Source organism: Callionymus lyra, chromosome 7 (assembly GCF_982586985.1).
Source record: "Callionymus lyra chromosome 7, fCalLyr1.hap1.1, whole genome shotgun sequence".
In the NCBI taxonomy this organism is placed as follows: Eukaryota; Metazoa; Chordata; class Actinopteri; order Syngnathiformes; family Callionymidae; genus Callionymus; species Callionymus lyra.
Window position 1 is genome coordinate 22,816,540 of NC_141824.1, and position 18,037 is coordinate 22,834,576.

General features: G+C 39.5%; 1 protein-coding gene across 2 annotated transcripts in view; it reads left to right on the plus strand.

The window, feature by feature from the left end:
- The window catches only part of sipa1l3 (signal-induced proliferation-associated 1 like 3), a 61,629-nt gene that overhangs the window by 34,098 nt on the left and 9,494 nt on the right, over positions 1-18,037 (plus strand). For both annotated transcript variants that reach the window (XM_087794958.1, XM_087794959.1), the window contains exons 4-12: positions 405-1,347; positions 5,653-5,783; positions 9,196-9,384; positions 10,331-10,505; positions 10,585-10,688; positions 12,097-12,254; positions 12,331-12,913; positions 14,105-14,203; positions 14,276-14,451. In XM_087794958.1, coding sequence (XP_087651084.1) covers positions 405-1,347; positions 5,653-5,783; positions 9,196-9,384; positions 10,331-10,505; positions 10,585-10,688; positions 12,097-12,254; positions 12,331-12,913; positions 14,105-14,203; positions 14,276-14,451 — 2,558 coding nt within the window. The remainder of the gene's footprint in view (positions 1-404; positions 1,348-5,652; positions 5,784-9,195; positions 9,385-10,330; positions 10,506-10,584; positions 10,689-12,096; positions 12,255-12,330; positions 12,914-14,104; positions 14,204-14,275; positions 14,452-18,037) is intronic.

Genomic DNA, 18,037 nt, shown 5'->3' on the forward strand with positions numbered 1-18,037 from the left:
ATTGTAAATAACAACCTTTATTTTATACACTTTATTGAACTAACACCATAAAAGAACTTTGATAAAATATTATAACATTATAATTTAAAAGTCAAATATAAAACAATCGATACAATGCAATTGAATATCAATACAGTATTGTGAAAAAAAAATAAACAATGTATATTACCGATATTTTCTTACACCCCCAAAAATGTCATTATATTCAGTTGATTTACATCTTAAGTTTATTTTATGATTTTTTTAAAGAAATGTGTAAGTCTATTTGTTCTTTTATTTGTTTTTTTGGGATTAATGTCCCGTTACAACAGGATACACAGAATTGAATGTGGCCCCCGAGGAAATAGCCCACCTCTGTTTACATTGTTACAACATCGTCTTAACTTCCTCGTTTCTTCTACAAGGTGGAGGTTCGGGGCGGAGTCGGGATGGCAAACTTGTTCCGAGAGTACGGCAGTACTTCATCCATCGACATCCAGGGCATTCCAGAGCAAAGTTTCTTCGACATGCTAACTCAGTTCCACCAGGAAAGACCGGACCAGCGCAGCTCAGCCCCCCACGAACTCAGAGAGTTGCTCCGTGCGCCGGACTTGCCACAAAGTGTACCCCCTCCCTTAGCGCCGTCGCCCGGACTTACACCGGGGGACGAGCGAGTCAGCGGAAGAAAAGACGGGCCGGAGCGCGTGAGGAAGAAAAGTGGCGGAACAGAGTCTTCTCTAGGTACTTCTTCTTTGTTTAGAAAACTTCGGAGCTCCAGTCGAGGGGAGCTCGACGGCGGAAAGGGGGACACGACTGAAGACGCTTCTTATAAACCGTGGATTTGCCCGAAAAGCTTTGTCCACTTTGACTCTCAGAGCATTCTGTTCGACCTTCACGAGGCTGCGGCGCCGCGAAGCTACGCCAAACAGAGGAAGAACACGGCGACCGGTGCGTCGGCAGCTTCCGTGTCTCTTTCCGCGTCCAAAACCCCCCCGAGTGCAAACGAACACATTTATTCCAGCATCGAGGATCTGACCGTGAGCCTCGACCCCGCCGGCTCCTTCCCCTCCATGGGCATGAACTCTCTGGACCTGCCACTGGGACTAAACGGCACCAGTCCTCTCCTCCTGTGCTGTCCTCACTTCCTCAACGAGACCGGAGGACACGGCGAGCGCAACATCAGCTTCTTGAGCACGTCGGCCGAGCGCGAAGGAGGTCGAGGCTGGCTGAGGAAGAGCAACGCCAGCGTCTCTGTTCTCGAGGTTCCTGTTGACCAGCAGGTGTCCAGACTGGAGAAACTAAAGCTGTACAGCATAGAACATGTGGACCACGGAGCCAGATACTACAGAGACTACTTCCATGGGAAAGGTAAGACACACGACTACGTTTATCTTCATTGTCCTTTGACTGGAGAAAATCTTGGGGGGCATTTTCAGCTCTTTAACATATTTCATGCATGAAAAATCCTGCCATAATTTTACAGTTTCAGCACAGTACCAACATATGTGATCAAAATCAACAGCGTTACAGTTAATACAACCTAATTGATCTGATAATCTAACAATTTGTCAGATAGACACATGAATTGTTATTTTATTAAACTAATTTAAGGTTTCATTTATTAAAGATCATGGTTAAATTGATGGTGTAGTCATTCCAGACCAGAAACCAAATTGCAACAGGCAACAAAAAAGACTAAAAGTCGCCTGTTGACATTAGATTGTTTCGATTAAGCTATTTAAAAGGTCATTTTGCCTTTGGCTAGTTGTGTAGTTTTGGTTCTCGTCTGTGATTCTCACTCAAATCATGCTGCAGTTGTGGGTGCAGATGGTACGAGAAAATGTTCCGTCGTTGTTGTTGACACCTCGCCACACTCGAGAAAACAACACTTCAAATCCAAGTTATTTTATCGTCCGACTGTGCTTGTGACTTTGATTCGCACAAACATTTTTGTCTGATGAAATCATTGAGATACTGTTGGAATAACCAGGATGTGATTTATGAGCCATCGCTGGATTCAAACTTCTATGATTTGGTATAATAATATCTGATTCCTCCTACATGTGGGCCGGGCTCTTTATCGTCCATCACACTTAATCTCTCAGTGGTTTTAAACCGGCTGAACAGAGTGGGTTCGGCTGGCAGCCGGCCTGCTGTTTACACTACCAGTGTTCAGTTTAAACCTTTGGCCTCGTAATAAAAACCACCTGCTCGCCCTGCAGTTTGATAAGAGATGGTTATAACCCAGGTTCTGTTCGGGCCCGGAATTAAGTGCTGAGCGAACTGATCTCACGTGGAGAGCTTAGTGTGCAGGTGTGAACAGATCCCAGACACTCGCAGGACTGACCACGGTTGGATCTGATCCCACTCTTACATTCTTTCTGGAATTAGAACACAGAGAGTTGTCTGTGGGGTAAACTCACCGCTCTTTTGCAGATGGATGTTTATACCCAACATTTCACTTCATTTTTTAGCTCAAACACAAAAACAAAAAAACAAATGTATTTCTTTAATTGTTTGAGGATGGGTCACAAGAGCAAAATGGCCCAGGGTTGTCCCCGCTCCATCTTCAACTCAACATAATTCTTTATATTAACCATCCACATATATGCCTCTTGTAGATGACTATCATTATTAAGATCAATTTATCTAGAGGTGAAAGAAATGATCAATATACTTAAATACTTTTTTCACAATACCGTTTCCACCGTAACAACAGCACTAATATTTAGTTTTATAAATCATATTTTATTTTTATCGCAGTTCTTGAGCTCATTTTTCAAGAAATTCTGTATGAAAATAAAATTATTTATTTTGTTATTATTAATACAGTCATTTTAGCAAGATTGCAGGACAAAAATGAACCAGGGAGAGCAGGTACAGTCAACTCCAACAACCTTTAAAGCTTGAAATTTTCCTCATATTTCTTCATATTATGTCTCAAATAACTCCAATGCCAGAGTGAAGTACTCTAGCAGCTTTAAAAGCTGTTGGAGTTGACTGTACTGAGTGTGTGTGTGTGTGTGTGTGTGTATATATATATATATATATATATATATATATATTATATATGTGTGTGTGTATATATATATGTATATCATGCTGTTGCCACTGTATCCTACAATACGTATTGTATTGCAAGATTCTTGCCAATCCTCACCCATAATTATTTCTAAGGCTTAAGATAATTATTTTTGTGTAGTCAGCAGCATTATTCATGATTCATCATGAAAAGTGTATGAAAAAGCGATTCATCAAAAGAAAGCCGCAGCACCGGTCTTTAATTTACAACTCAGACATTGTGTGAATTGCAAAGTGAAAGAAAAAGACTGAATTGCTAAATAAAACAAGTTCCAACTGACGGTTAGAAAGTCTGTTGAGATCATGTTTGAACAGGGAGTGTACTGGGGTGGGGGGGGGGTAAACAAATCGTAAAATGTACCAGTCTAGACAAATTAATAGTATTTTTGTAGTGATTAAAACCTGTTTCTCAGTTTTTAGCAACTTAATTATTTTCAGAAATCTTAAAATAAAATGAAATGGAAACAATCAAGAAATCCTGGGACGCAAAGAAAACTAGTTTCACATTTTCAGATCAATTCATCTTCATGCAAAAGTGTTTGTCTTCTTTGTCATAAACGGACCCCCTTTATATTCAAGCAAGTGTGTCGGACCAGATTATTTGAAAGCAGCTTTAAATTGAATCTATGTCTTCGAACTTGAAAAAGAAAATATGGTTTATTGTGCAACTTTGCATCAGCTAAGTCTTCAGTGTGTGACACACCTCATGTAAACATTGTCTTAATATTTTGAATGCACACATAGACATTCCTCGCCAACATAACTGCTTTATTGTGTAAGTAACTGGACAAGCGCCACTTGGCTCCCTTCTTATTAGCAACAGATGCTGTTTTCAACACATGCACTTAAACGTGTATGTTTTTATTGTGTGTGTGAGAAAGACAGGCCCGTGGACACCCACTGAAAGGTTATCATTCCATAAGTATGTTCTCCTGACTCATTTAGCTCACCCCGCATCCCAGAATGCATCAGCAACTTTGCATGTGTGGCGGCGCGGTCGCGTGCGTCGAAGAGCTGCCTCGACAAAGTTGACGTTTCCGCCACAGGACATGGCACTGAAGCCGATGTTGTTGCGAGCGCATCATCACGTTTAAGTCGAGTCGGATGGAGGGGGGGGTTGACAGGAGGGAACACTTGTCAGGCGAGATTCCTCTGACAGCGTCTGGAGAATTTATGTTGCGACTCCCGTGTACCGCCCTTGGCATTAACACGAGTAAGCAAAGCAACATCAGGACATCCAAGACGCTTGTGGAGTGTGTTTGAAAGTCTGGCTGGAAACAGAGTCTTATGTTGTGTGTCGACACAAGTCACTAGAGACATTCATTTAAACATTCATGTGTCATTCTTAATACATATGGTTTTGCACAACTTTAGAAACAAATATCCTTGTAATTTCCATTCATTTGTAACAATAATAAAACAGAAAGAAGTTAATTTTTTTGTTTAACATATGAACTGTGAAGTTATGCTATTTATGCTTATAAAGACACTTTTTTAAATATTGAAAAGAAAGTCACAGTTCACTGTACTTCCTTTAAAGGTTGAATATGAGGAACTATTAATAAATGTTCACCCTGGTCTTTGCATTTAGTGGCGGCACAGACTTCTTTGGTAACACACAGATTTAATCTATGAAGTCGTTTCTTTGTCTAGAGGCTTATCGCACAAATCATGGGCCGAGATAAATGTCTGTAGCGTCTGAAACTAGGGCTCTCTTATAGGCAATTCAATTTCCTAAGGGGCAACATTATAAGTTTGTTTTTTAATTAATACATTTTTGGTCCTTCTTGAAAGATTTAGTCTTAATTTGATGGTATATTATTTCATATTCTTTTATCTGTTTTATTTAACGATTCTAAAAATAAAAAAATATACTAATCTTAATATTTAAATAAAAAGCATCAAATAAAAAAACATGGTATTATCCCACAAAATGTTCATTTAATTGTTAAACTTACTTTAAAAATGAAAAACATTTATAAAAAAAGGAGAAATAAAAGGAGGGAAATCTAAAAAAAAAAAAAGTAGAGTTGAACTAATAATAACAAGTTTCTTCAAAAGAAAAAGTAGTAGAAAAAGAGTTTGAGGGCCGCAATTTCCCCTTGGGCAACACTTTGTCTTCACTCCAATGTTAAATTAAAATCTTCATAAAAATCCTTTTGTACTTTTATTTTCTTGATGTTATGGTGGACTTTTAATTTCGAGAAAACTATTACAACCTCTTGTCGTCCACGTCAGCAAACGACATTTTTCATTCCTCATTTCCACGTTTCCCTTTTTTCCCCTCAGTGTCATCTCTTCAGTCGCAGGAATAATTAGTGATGAAACAGCTTCAGTTCCTTGTGTTTGCAATCAAGAGCGTGTTTGAATCGGACCAGATCAGTGGAGCAGTATCAAGACACGCTGACTTCAGAGCTCCTGGTTTTAATTACTCGTGACATTACACTGATGAACTGTGATCTTCCCAAAGTTGACCTACTTTAACTGAACACACTGGGAACAATCATTAAAAGGATTTGCATAAAAATTAGCTAGAAATCCTATTGTGGGATTCATTTTTTTAAAGTGAACTTTTTCTTTTTTCTCTCCCAGAACACTCCAACTACTTTGGAACAGACGACAAGCTGGGCCCGGTCGCAGTCAGCATCCGCAGGGAGAAACTAGAAGACACCAAAGACTTGAAGGACCAGTTCCAGTACCGCTTGATAGCCAGATCCAATGAGGTTTGTGCAAACTGTCCTCTGTTGTGTTGTATTTGTGCGGTTTCATTTATGGAGGTCGTTCCAACTCTAGACCAGGTTAGTCGAAAAACTTTGATCACCAAAAAAGAACAATTACATCAAGACCAAGTCAAGAGATCGGTCATCAACCAGAGACTTGGACTAGAGCTTCTGTCACACTGATGATTGTCAAAGTAATTTTTTTAATCAAGGATTTCGGTTAAAATCCTGAAAATAGGAGTTGCAAATATTGCCACCGACACTCTGGTCTGCTTTTCTTTAATAACTTTCTTAAATTATCTCACACACTTCTGTGTTCAGCTGGATATGCTTTTACATTACAATCTTCTTGGATATTATAGTTAAGTTATTAATGCTGAACATTCAGTATAATGTCCCAAGTGATCCTGCATCTTCTGTCTGTGTTATATGTTATTATTGCGCTCCAAAGATGAAATCGACTATGAATAGTTTTAATGAAAAAGAAAGGATGCTTATGAGCTTTTGTCTCGTGAAGTGCAGTAAATAGTCGCTCACTCGAAATCCACATGGGTCTCCGGTGCTCATTGAACATTTGTGCTTTGACTTGGGTCGTCTAGGTTCGCCCGTCTGCGGTGGGAAATTCCACCTGCTCACTCTCGCCGCACAAAAGCCAACCCAAACACACGCGGCTCTCGCTCAAAGAGCTCTCGCGGCCACTTTTCCACGCCGACTGGTCGAGCTCTTGTCATGTGTTAAATCATGTGGTGTGTCTGGAAGCTGCTGATTTAATATCATCGATGAACTGAGAGGATCCGACGCTCATATTTTGACTGTCCCGCGCTCTCCAGATTCCTTCTCGTTCACAATGAGACTCTTGTGAAAGATGTTTGATAAGATCTGCTTAAAAGCCCAACATCCACTACAGGAAGAGTAGTTTTTTCGGATATGTTGACTCTGCTGGTTTCTGCAGTCGAGGTGTGTTTTCTTTAAGACTACTATGGAAATGTATCAGTTTCAACAGAATATAGAACGGTTGAATGTATCCCTTGTGTTGCCTCTGGGTCAAGGTGAACGACCTCCCTGGCCTCCAGAAATACATATGAAGTGGCATTTGTTTTTGAGCTACTGGGTCACCTTGACCCAGAGATAACATGGATTTATTTATTTTTTAAATACTAGAATTTAATTATATCTATAATGAATGGTTTATTTATTTATTTTATTTTTTATCAATAGCCTTTTAATTTCAATTCAAATGGTTAACTTTGATTTTTATTATATATATTTTTTAATTCAAATGGTTTTGCAGGGGTTTAAGCATTTTTTTTTTTTAAATACTAGAATTTAATTATATCTATATTGAATGGTTTCTTTTTTTCTTTTTTTATCACAGCCTTTTAATTTCAATTCAAATGGTGAAACTTTGATTTTTTTTTAATTTTAATTCAAATGGTTTTGCAGGGGTTCAAGCATGTATTTATTTTTTAAATACTAGAATTTAATTATATCTATATTGAATGGTTTATTTTATTTTTTATTAATAGCCTTTTAATTTCAATGTAAAACATTGTCACATGACGACGCACAATCGGCTGAAAGTTTGATCAGGTATCTCAGTACTCATTTGGTATTATCTGTTGGTGTTAATATACCAACATTTTTCTATTAAATTTAAATGACTACAAATGAAAACATTTTGAATTTGGAAAAAGTATTTATTTGAATTATAATATTGTAACTCTTATGTGTAGAAATAAAATAATATGTTTTAAACTTTAATGATTAAAAAAGAAAAGCAATTTCAATCTTTCAATATCAATATTATTTAATTAAATGTTTCATTTAACAATTGAACGCTTACAAAAAAGCTTTTTAATTCAAAAAAATGTTTTATTCTCCCATTCAATATTCTGATGGTACTGGTAAACTTCCTTACACTACACTGATGCCTTTGCTGATATGACAAATAACTTTTCCAGCTTCAAACTCAGCCACGTTTGCTTTCACCTCCCCACTAACGAAAGAAATTGATTATTGAGTTTATTTCCCCGCCTCTTGATTTGCTTTGAGGAATAAATCCGCCTTAAGTCTGTCGTTTAATTCCGTGCTGACGCAGCAAAGTGACGCCTCCTCCTCTCGCCCACCATCACTCACTGATTCATGTCACAGCGCGTCACTGGAGGCTCACGATTCCACGCGCCCACCAGTCCACGCACGGCCTTCGCGGTATCGTGTGTTTGTCCATCGGGTTTCATTTCCTCGCTGCAGACTCTCGTCAGCGAGCCTCTCGGCAGACACACCGACATGCATTTTTAATGAGCCGAGAGTGTGTGTGTTTGTTGAGAGGGAGTAGTGCTCTCCTCCCCACTGTATCTCCGGGTATTATAGTCTCTCTGTTTTCAAGCAGGTCAATTTCACCTGACCGCCTGTGTCAGCGCAGCGCTGAGTAGAATATTAATGCGCTCAAGCTTCCAGTCGTCCGTGCTGTACTGGTGTGTGTGTATGTGATGCAGTGTGTGTGTGTGGCTTCAGGGCAGCATGTTGCTATTATGAGCAGTAGCTGGACCATCCATCACCTGACAGACTTCAAGCTCAAAGGCTTCTCATGTGTCCTTCCAGTTCACGGCCATTTTACTGCAGCTCCTGGCGACCTTTAACCCGAAGCAGGAAGTCACTGAGATCGATACCACCTGTTGTAGAAAAAGAGGCTGATAAAGATCTGTATAATAATGATGTTGAATCCAATTTGTAAACATGTTACCTTTAAGTAAGTTTTAAACTCCACTTAAAACTTATTTCTTACTTTAAATTGTCACTTCACAGCACCATATTGATTTTCGACTGCACTGTTTCGATATGTATTTATATGTTTGGCTTTTAAATAACATTTTGTTTGTATCTTTAATTTGTGTCATTTGTTTTACAAGCGAGTGTTAATATATATGCAGTATATACATATTTTACAATTAACATGCAAATATTCAAGGCGTTTGATAATTTTTGTGTTGCAATTAAACTTTTCGCCACAAGATGGCAACAGTCATTACATCCTCCGCAGTTAAAGGAACAATAAATAATTCCAACAAGATCCCAGAGATGCCTGAGGACTGGAGGATACAGTCTATTCCAATAACTTTTAAAGCTGATGTCTGGACATATTTTTGGTTTCAAAACAAATGAAGCAGTTATAACTTTAAGAATCATGTGGTCTGTAAATTCCGCAACACCAGAGTCAAGTACTCGAGCAATACTACAAATATATCCTTATTCCAATAGTATCATAATATATTATACTGTTGCCACTGTATCGTATTAAAGATTCTTGCTAATACAAGTCTAAATGTCCTCAAAGGTTTAAAGAGTCAGCGATGATCTTTAAATCGAACAAGGACACGTTGAGATTGAATTAAATGAACTGTTTCTGTCTCCACAGCTGGTGACACTCCGCGGGTCGGTGCTGGAGGACGCGGTGGCGTCAACGGGGAGACACGGGACGGCAAGAGGTCTGCCTCTCAAGGAAGTCCTGGAGCAAGTCGTCCCCGAGCTCAACGTCTCTTGTTTGAGGTTGGCTCTGAGCACGCCCAAGGTCACGGAGCAGCTGCTGAAACTGGACGAACAAGCGGTGAGACTGAATGAAAAATAAAATCACTTATTATTGCAGAGACGTAACTCAAGTGTGAACACAGTTGACCACAGAATCAATACATCTCTCTTTCTTTCAACATTTGTGTGTAAAAATTGGAGGCTTAACATTAATTTCTGTCTTATAATCCTTTTTGGACACCACTGACTGGACTCACTGCAAATTACTGTAACTTCTTGAAGCGATGTCCAATCTAGAAAACCCACAGCAGATTCACCTGAACCTAAACTAAAAACTAAAACAACTAAGTTATTAAATAGAAATCCTTACGTCCTCTGGAAGCAGAAATCATGAGATTTGCAATTAGCTTTTCCCACGCAGATGCATGGATGAGTTCACAGAGGGGGAGCAAGAGAAAACCAGCATTGGAGCAAGATTTTACATTTTTACAAGTTACAAAATAGGAGGCGGTGATTTATGTGGGTCGGAAGGATAATTTCATAGTGTTGTTTCACATTTATTACATTAATACAATGAGAGAAAGTGTGTTATTAAAACAACACAAGTTAAACACTAGTTTATTTCAATTTTAAACTCACAGAAATGTTGTTGAATTACTTTCTTATATTAAAAATCTAGAAAAACAAATCATAGACGTGACATCTACATACATCTAGTTGTAAACTTAAAACAGTCGGGCATAATGTAATGTACATTTATTTCACGAATGATGAAATCTCTGAGCCTCTAAACCACACGTGTCAAAATAATGGTCTTAAATCAAAGTGGATCAATGTTCATTTTGATATGGTGACGTCTAAAAGTGCTATTGTTTACTAAGTATCCTGGTCCTTTGTGTGATTGAGTGTGACACCTCTGGTCTGAAGATACGGTGATGTCAGTGGATCTCTCTGTTAGAAGACGGAACAGAGCTGCCGCCCGCGCGATCGCTGGTAATCATTTTTATCCCTCGTCTTGCTCACAGTTGAGTCAGAAGCACAAGGTGGGTGTTCTGCTGTGCCGAGCGGGCCAGAGCACCGAGGAGGAGATGTACAACAACGAGGAGGCGTCCCCGGCCTTCGCCGCGTTTCTGAAGCTGCTCGGGGAGCAGGTGCTGCTCAAAGGATTCACCAAATATGCCGCTCAGCTCGACACCAAGAGTGAGTACCAGCCACTGCCCACGTCTCAGAAATACTACATCTGACACGTCTTATTTGAACATCTTTTCCTTTCTTTCAGCCGACTCCACCGGCACCCACTCGCTCTACACCTCCTACCAGGGTTACGAGGTCATGTTCCACGTGTCCACCATGTTGCCGTACATGCCAAACAACCCACAACAGGTGTGTGCGCTTGAAGAGAGTCAGATTAGTCAGTATTATGGGCTGTAACTGGACAGATTGAGAAATTAGTCATGAATCTCACAATGTAAAAGGTCCTCTTACTCAACATGTTGGAGTATATTTTAAATGGATGTCAACACAATGTACCATATTTATCATATTTTTAAAAAGTTATTTAATCAACTTGAGTTTGAATGTGATTTTAATGTTTGATTTATTACATTTTTATTACCTTCCTTGTTGATTAACTTCATCATCATAAACCATATCAAGTATCGCATAGACTTTTATTACAGTTTGCGTACTGTGTGCGTGACAGAAACTCAGAGAAGCCCTCGAGGCAACAACCTCTTCTCAAGTTTCACAATAGTCACTTTGAACACAACACTTCAGTCAGCTCTTTCTCTCCCTTTCTCACTATTAACTCAGGATCAGTTGAATCGCACTAAGGGTCTCTGTTTTAACTTTTAAACGATTGTTTTTATTGGTAAGTGACACAACATCTCCATCCAGAGGCGTAAAGGCTGCAACAACACACACGCCCGGGTTCATCCTCTAGGTGGCAGCACACGCCGTTAAAATGAGAAGTGCCGCTGTTGCTTGTGGGTTTTAATTATTTGAAAATTATTTGGGGTTAAAATTGGGTTATTTTATTCGTGAAGGGGAAGAAAGCTGTAACGGAAAATGTTTTGGAGAGATGCAAAATAAGTCTGGATGTAAGATGGTTGATGAAGAGTCATCTTTAGATTTGTAGTTGCCAAATGAAGTTTATAAAAACATTTACTTAATTTTACAAACCTGATTTTTATGAGGCCACCATGATACTATTTTTTAACTTTGACTTGCAAGCCACAGATTAGGGACTCTACTTTTTAACTCCCTTTTGAGTGAAAAGAATGGCTGGAAAGAAAGTTTCACAAGATCTGTGGAAACATTGTATTCAAACTTCCAGAAATAAACCAGATCATTCATGTATATTTAAACAATTTTGAAATGTTTTTCCATCTCTTTTTCTTCGTTATTGTTTTAAAATATAAAAGTTTTTCTAAAGAGAAAGTTTAGGTATTTAATATCTTACTTGGACCAGACAAACTAACCAGTCTCAGGGGATTAATAGCAGCAACCACTGAATCATTGAAACGGTGTTTGCAGTACATTGAGAACAAGTGTATCATCATGTTTGAGGATGTGTGTCCCAACACTGGGCTGCATTACATAATTGCTACTCTCACACTTCCTTTTGAAGACGAGGCTGGCAAGGATGCTCCACGGAGCTGGAATTCTAAGCCTCTTGTCCATTTCCACTCGGATGCAAAGCAGATTACATAAAAGGCTCATTTGAGAATGAAGATTTCTGTTCTGCCGACTGAATGGTGACTTAAACTTTGTTTATTTGAATTATCCCCAGCTTTTACGGAAGCGACACATTGGGAACGACATCGTCACAATCATCTTTCAAGAGCCAGGAGCGTTGCCTTTTACCCCCCAGAATATCCGCTCCCACTTCCAGCACGTCTTCGTCATCGTCCGAGTTCATAATCCCTGCTCTGAGAACACGTGCTACAGGTTTGATCACTTGATAACATTTTTGATAAATCATTGATTGGCGTGTGGATCCAACAACCTTTTCTTTTTCCTCCAGCGTCGCCGTGACGAGGATGAAGGACGTGCCTCCTTTCGGGCCGGCCATCCCCAGCAGCGTTACCTTCCGGGACACTGAAACGTTTAGGAATTTCCTTTTGGCCAAAGTGATCAACGCCGAAAACGCATCTCACAAGTCGGAGAAGTTCCACACGATGGCGACCAGGACGAGGCGGGAGTACCTGAAGGACCTGGCGGTGAACTACATCAGCAGCACGCCGCTAGACTCCGCAGGCAAACTGAACAATTTGATCTCTCTGGCGTCCAAGAAACGCGAGCGCTCCAAGGCCAGAGAGGGCGCCGAGCTGGGAGCAGCGGGAGCGGTGGCCTGGAGGGTCCTGGCCCAGGACTTCAGCGGAGGCAGCACCGAGCTCCCCTGCGCTCTGGGTTTGTCTGCTGAGTACCTACTTTTAGTCGACTGTTCCACCAAAGAGGTGGTCTTCAACTGCTTCTGTGCCGACGTGATCGGCTGGACGCCAGAGCGCCTGGCGCTGAAGATCTTCTACGGCAGAGGAGACCACATCGCTGTGAGGGTTCCTGAGGGCTGTGCCCAGGACATTAGGGAGGTGCTGCAGAGGTTAAAGGTGAGAGAATTATACATTGAATATCATTCACTTGTTTTATCTCAATCTTCCAATTTCCCCCGTAAATGTTCAAAAGTTACAATTTTAATTCCTAGTTTCAATACACAGCTAAGGAATACTGATGAAGAAGTGTTTTCATAACTGAGCGAGTCGATCATGGATAGCAAATATACTATATTTCTTCTACCTTGCATCCTAAAAGAATCTTAATCGAGAATCGTTGGGAACAAGAACAAAAAACAAGGAATCGGAATCATTCAAATTCAACCCTATTCATGGCAGAAAAGTCTTGCTGCAATTTTGTAGCTCTTCCCTTGCGCTGTTGCCACATTCTTTATATACATAAATAGATTTAATTGTATTCAAAAGCTTTTGTCATTTAACCGTCTTGTTCTATCGTCCTGGTTACTTTTACAAGTTTCTCAGTATTTGAATGAAAACAACAGATCAACTGGTGTAAACAGTTTGGTGGTCACATGACGTTCACAGACATACTGAGGCAAAGTTTTTTTTAGAGAAGAGGTTAAGTCATGACTGTTTAAAATGATAAAAAATCATTACAGAGAATATAAGGAATAAGATGTCCAAAATGTTGTAAAGGTATTATTACTAAACAATGTATGCATTGATAAATGGAATTGAAACATCGAGAGTGGATTAATTTGACGGAAAAAGAATAGAAAATACAGCATCCTCTTCACATCAAGCAACGCAATCACTTCCGTTTTCAATGGAGTTATGTCATACATCACTAATCCTGCTGGAAAAAACTGAAAGCATTTAAAAGGAGATTAGCTGGAATCCAAAGAGCTGTTAATCCCCCTGAAAAAATAATGATTGGATATTACTGATTCTTATTTAAATACGGTAAACACAAGCTGATAGATTTACACATAATCGATCCACAGAAATTAGTAGATTGATTAGTAACCAAACTAACAAGTCCTATAAAGGAAAATGTTGAGTATTTATTAATGTATTTTTTGGTTTCACAATATATTCTTAATAAAGGCTTCAGGAGTGCCAGCTAATTATGAATCTAATCTTCCTTAAGCTCCATGATGCCTTCAGGGGCACTCGGAAATTTTAATAAATGATTGAGAATTAAAAGTAATTTTACACTTGCCAAAGGAATTATAAGTCAGCAGAGTCGAGTCCTTAGAGGTTCTCATACAACCTGTTTCTCCTCAGTCTCTGACGGTGGGATGCGAGACGGTCGACATGACTCTGAGGAGAAACGGGCTCGGACAGTTGGGATTCCACGTCCGGCTGGACGGCACGGTGGACGAGGTAGGTTCTCTGACCGCACCAGAACCGGTTCCTCTGAAGCAGCGCCTTCAAATCCATCCATATCTTCTTCAGGTGGAGGAGTATGGATTTGCGTGGCAGGCGGGGCTGAGACAAGGCAGTCGATTGGTGGAGATCTGCAAGGTCGCCACGGTGAACCTGACCCACGAGCAGATGGTTGACCTGCTGAGAACGTCGGTCACGGTCAAAGTGGTCATCATCCCACCGTACGAAGAGGGCGGTCCTCGCAGGTATGAAGCAGAAGTTACTTTTAGATGTTGACGGCACAGTTGAAGCACACGTCGAACAAAGTTGCTGATATAATTATCAGGGTTGACCTTTTTAGAAGGAAGCCACTCGGTGACATCACACCAAGAGTTATCTCCGTTATTCAGAATTAATTGGCGGTAAAATGTCTTAAATGTAATTTTTTTCAATGTCTTAAAAAAGGGAAACGCATGATAAGTAAGATTTTATGTTCATTTCAGATCTAAAATTGTTAATTAAATCATACTTTTATGGGGGTTTTTTTTTATTTAAGTAAGTAAGTAAGTAACTTCTCAATAGTAATTAAAGATTTTTATAATTTATAGATTGACATGCAATCACAATAGCGAACTGTCAAAACAAACTTGAAGAGATAGTCTGTCTAATTTTCTTCATGGCTGAACATGGTACCAGGTAAGGTGTAAAGTAAACATAAAATAAAATAATAATAAAATAGTTGACGTATTCAATTAATACATTTTTGGTTGATTGTCGAGTAGGTCTTAACTTTATATTTCAAATGGTAGTTTAAAAAAAGTCTTGAAGGGAACTCGCCTTAAACTGTAGGATGGAATTAGCTTCTAACGTTATCGGCTTTACCATGTGGTGGTTTCATTGACCTCATCATCTTGTCCTAAAAACCTTGTGTGACATTTAAGTTTTATGTTGAGAATTTTGCACTTTTATATTTTACAGTCTATTGTTGAATAATGCAGTTACTAATGAGGCTGCGTTCCGAATGAAATCTGCTCAATGGCCGCAAAATGGGAATGATGATGATATACCTTCATTCTTCCCACGATGGGGGAATGTAAGTTGGTACAGCAGTTCACAAAGAGTATATTATATGTTTTAATATATATATTATATATAGTTTTATATATATTTATATATATATATATATATATATATATATATATATATAATTTAACACTAATCATTATTATTAGTAATGTTAATATTAATAATGGTAATAGAATACAATAAAATACAAATCATACATAAAACTAAATAAACACAGTAATTAATCAAATAATTGTGTATATATATCAACAACAATAAACATTACAAGTACATGTGCTACAGAAGTCTAAAAGTAGGGGGAGAGGGTTATAAACATTAATCAAAAGTATAGTTTTTATGTATCGTATTAATGTTTAAGTGCATCATTTGAACTGTCTCAATGATTGAAGATGAGTGTAAACTCTTTGAAATCTGGCTGTGTGACTTCATGTGGTGTAAGAGGCTGTCGGACGCTCTTTTCTCAACACGAAAAAAGAAAAAAAATCTCAGACGAGATAGTGGACAGACTCCAATGTTCCAAGTGGATTTTGAGTGGGAGTGTGTGAAGAGAGGAAGCGAGCGAACAGAGCGCCGGAAGGATCTGTGGTTCAACTCTGTCGAAGTGAAGCGAGAAACAACGAAAATGTAGCGATGAAGTGTTGAAGCACAGTTTCCAAAAACCCTCATAATGGAGACACGGCAGGAAAAAGAGATTCTAGGTGCGGAAATGGAAAGTGTGTAAGCTTTAGTTGAGGGAACGGAATTACAACATGTCACATCTGAAACACACTAGTACACAGACGCACAAACACACACATTGCTGATAATTAGAGGATCTGACTCTTCACAATCCACCTCCCCCCTCGTTCTCACCCCTCTCTCCCGCTCGCTTTTGTGCGCCAGGCGAGCAGATTGAACCAGATTAAGCCACAGAAGAGAAAAGGCAGGGAAATAAATAAATAAATAAATAAATGGGAGATTAATTAAAACACGTGTAAGAACGCAGCTTGTTGAACTGCAGAGAAGCGCACCGCGGCACAGAACACCAGACCGGGAAAGTGGGTGGAAGAAAGAGAGGGAGAGAGAGAAGGAGAAGGAGGAGGAGCGGAGCCGGAGTTAAGTCTCCTGTGAGGTCGGCTTCAGTGCGAGCGGGACAATGGTGTGATTGACGGCTGGTCGGACCTGGAGCTCCAGATGTCTAACTTCATTTTGCACAATGGGAAAGGCGCTCCCCGTCAGCGTACGTCGGCTCCGCTGCCCGGTTTGTGCTGCCTTTCGTTTTCTCCCTTTGTTTACACCCCGTGCATGTCCACAGCCTCTACTACGAGCGACGGATGTGTGTAGCACATGAAGATGACACTCGTGCATGCACGGGCTGTTCCCTTTGCTCTGTTGTCTTTCCTTTTGTGTAGCTCTGCAGCTCCCGCTTGTCGTGTTTACAGCCGTGTCACAGCTAAAGACATCGTTGTCTCAGATTTTTTATTTGGATATGAAATGATCCAACGCTTGCAGGTGATAACGATGAGAATCATCTTAAATATTGAAATCTTTCATGTGTGAAATGGAGTCAAAACATGCAGGTTTTAGTGATTATTTTTATGAAAACATTTGTTACAGTGCAGTAAAATATACATTTGGTCAAAGGATATGTCATTAAATTTGATAATTTAAGGGTAGTATTTGAACTCTTAACTTGAAGTCTATAGGTTAATAAAGATACATTTAGGAAGGTGAAGAAGAGAATGCAGACGGAGGGGAACATGTGGATGTAGACGTTCGGGTAAAAGGGAAGCTTGTAAGAACGTGGCGAGTTCTGCCATCCTGTCTGGTTTAGAGAGAAAAATAACTCTGGTGAATTAGAAAATGAGAGGAGAAAAGGAAAACAGATTTGAATGAGGATCACAAATAGAACTGAGTCTTGGTTACGATGCTTAACAGACAAGAAAAATATATCGGCGTCAAAGATGGAAGTCGAGGTTGGTTGCCGGGGACCACACAAAACATTTAGTCGACAAGCAAAGAAGGACAGATTCATGTTTGTAAAGATTGTACAATTGATGGAGCTTATGACGTGACCCAACAGGGTATTGAGCTCCTTGGTTTACTGACTGGCTCATCCAGTTCCCTCAACCAGCTGCTTATTCTCACAAAATATGTGTTGGTTTCATAACTTTTTTATCACCTCAGATTTCATCAAGGATTTTAGTTCCAGTGTCACGTACGATTGCCTTAAAACTATTGCATCACTTTAGTACTAATTAATGAGGGTTTTTAGGTGAATGTTTATTTTAATCAATATGGCTATTGTCATTTAGCATATTGAGAATATAAAATATAAAACCTGGCTACACATTTATTGCACTTTTAACATAAAAGGAAAACAGTGAAAGGTGTAAGCTGATACAAAACATTTCATTATATTAAATTCTGATTTGAATCGAAAACAATTATTTTGCCCTAATAGAAATGTTTTGAATGTGACTTTGCCCGTTGCTTCCAAAATAAGTGTCACAGATGAAGTGAAGCTTGAGGGAGGGGCTGTCATTGGATTAGAGGGTTGGCACTTTACTGCTGCCATTAAACACACACACAATGTGTTCACTTAACCTCAGCCACACAGTTGGCAGGATGGAGTCCTGATGTGGCAATAATCAGTTTTCTCTCCTCTTCCTCTCCATCCATCTCTGTCATTAGAGCGCCTTCTATGTGTTTAAGCATCACAGCACAGGTGGTCAATCACATTTGTTGCCTCGCTAATGCTTCCGAAAATGAATAAACGGTAGAAAG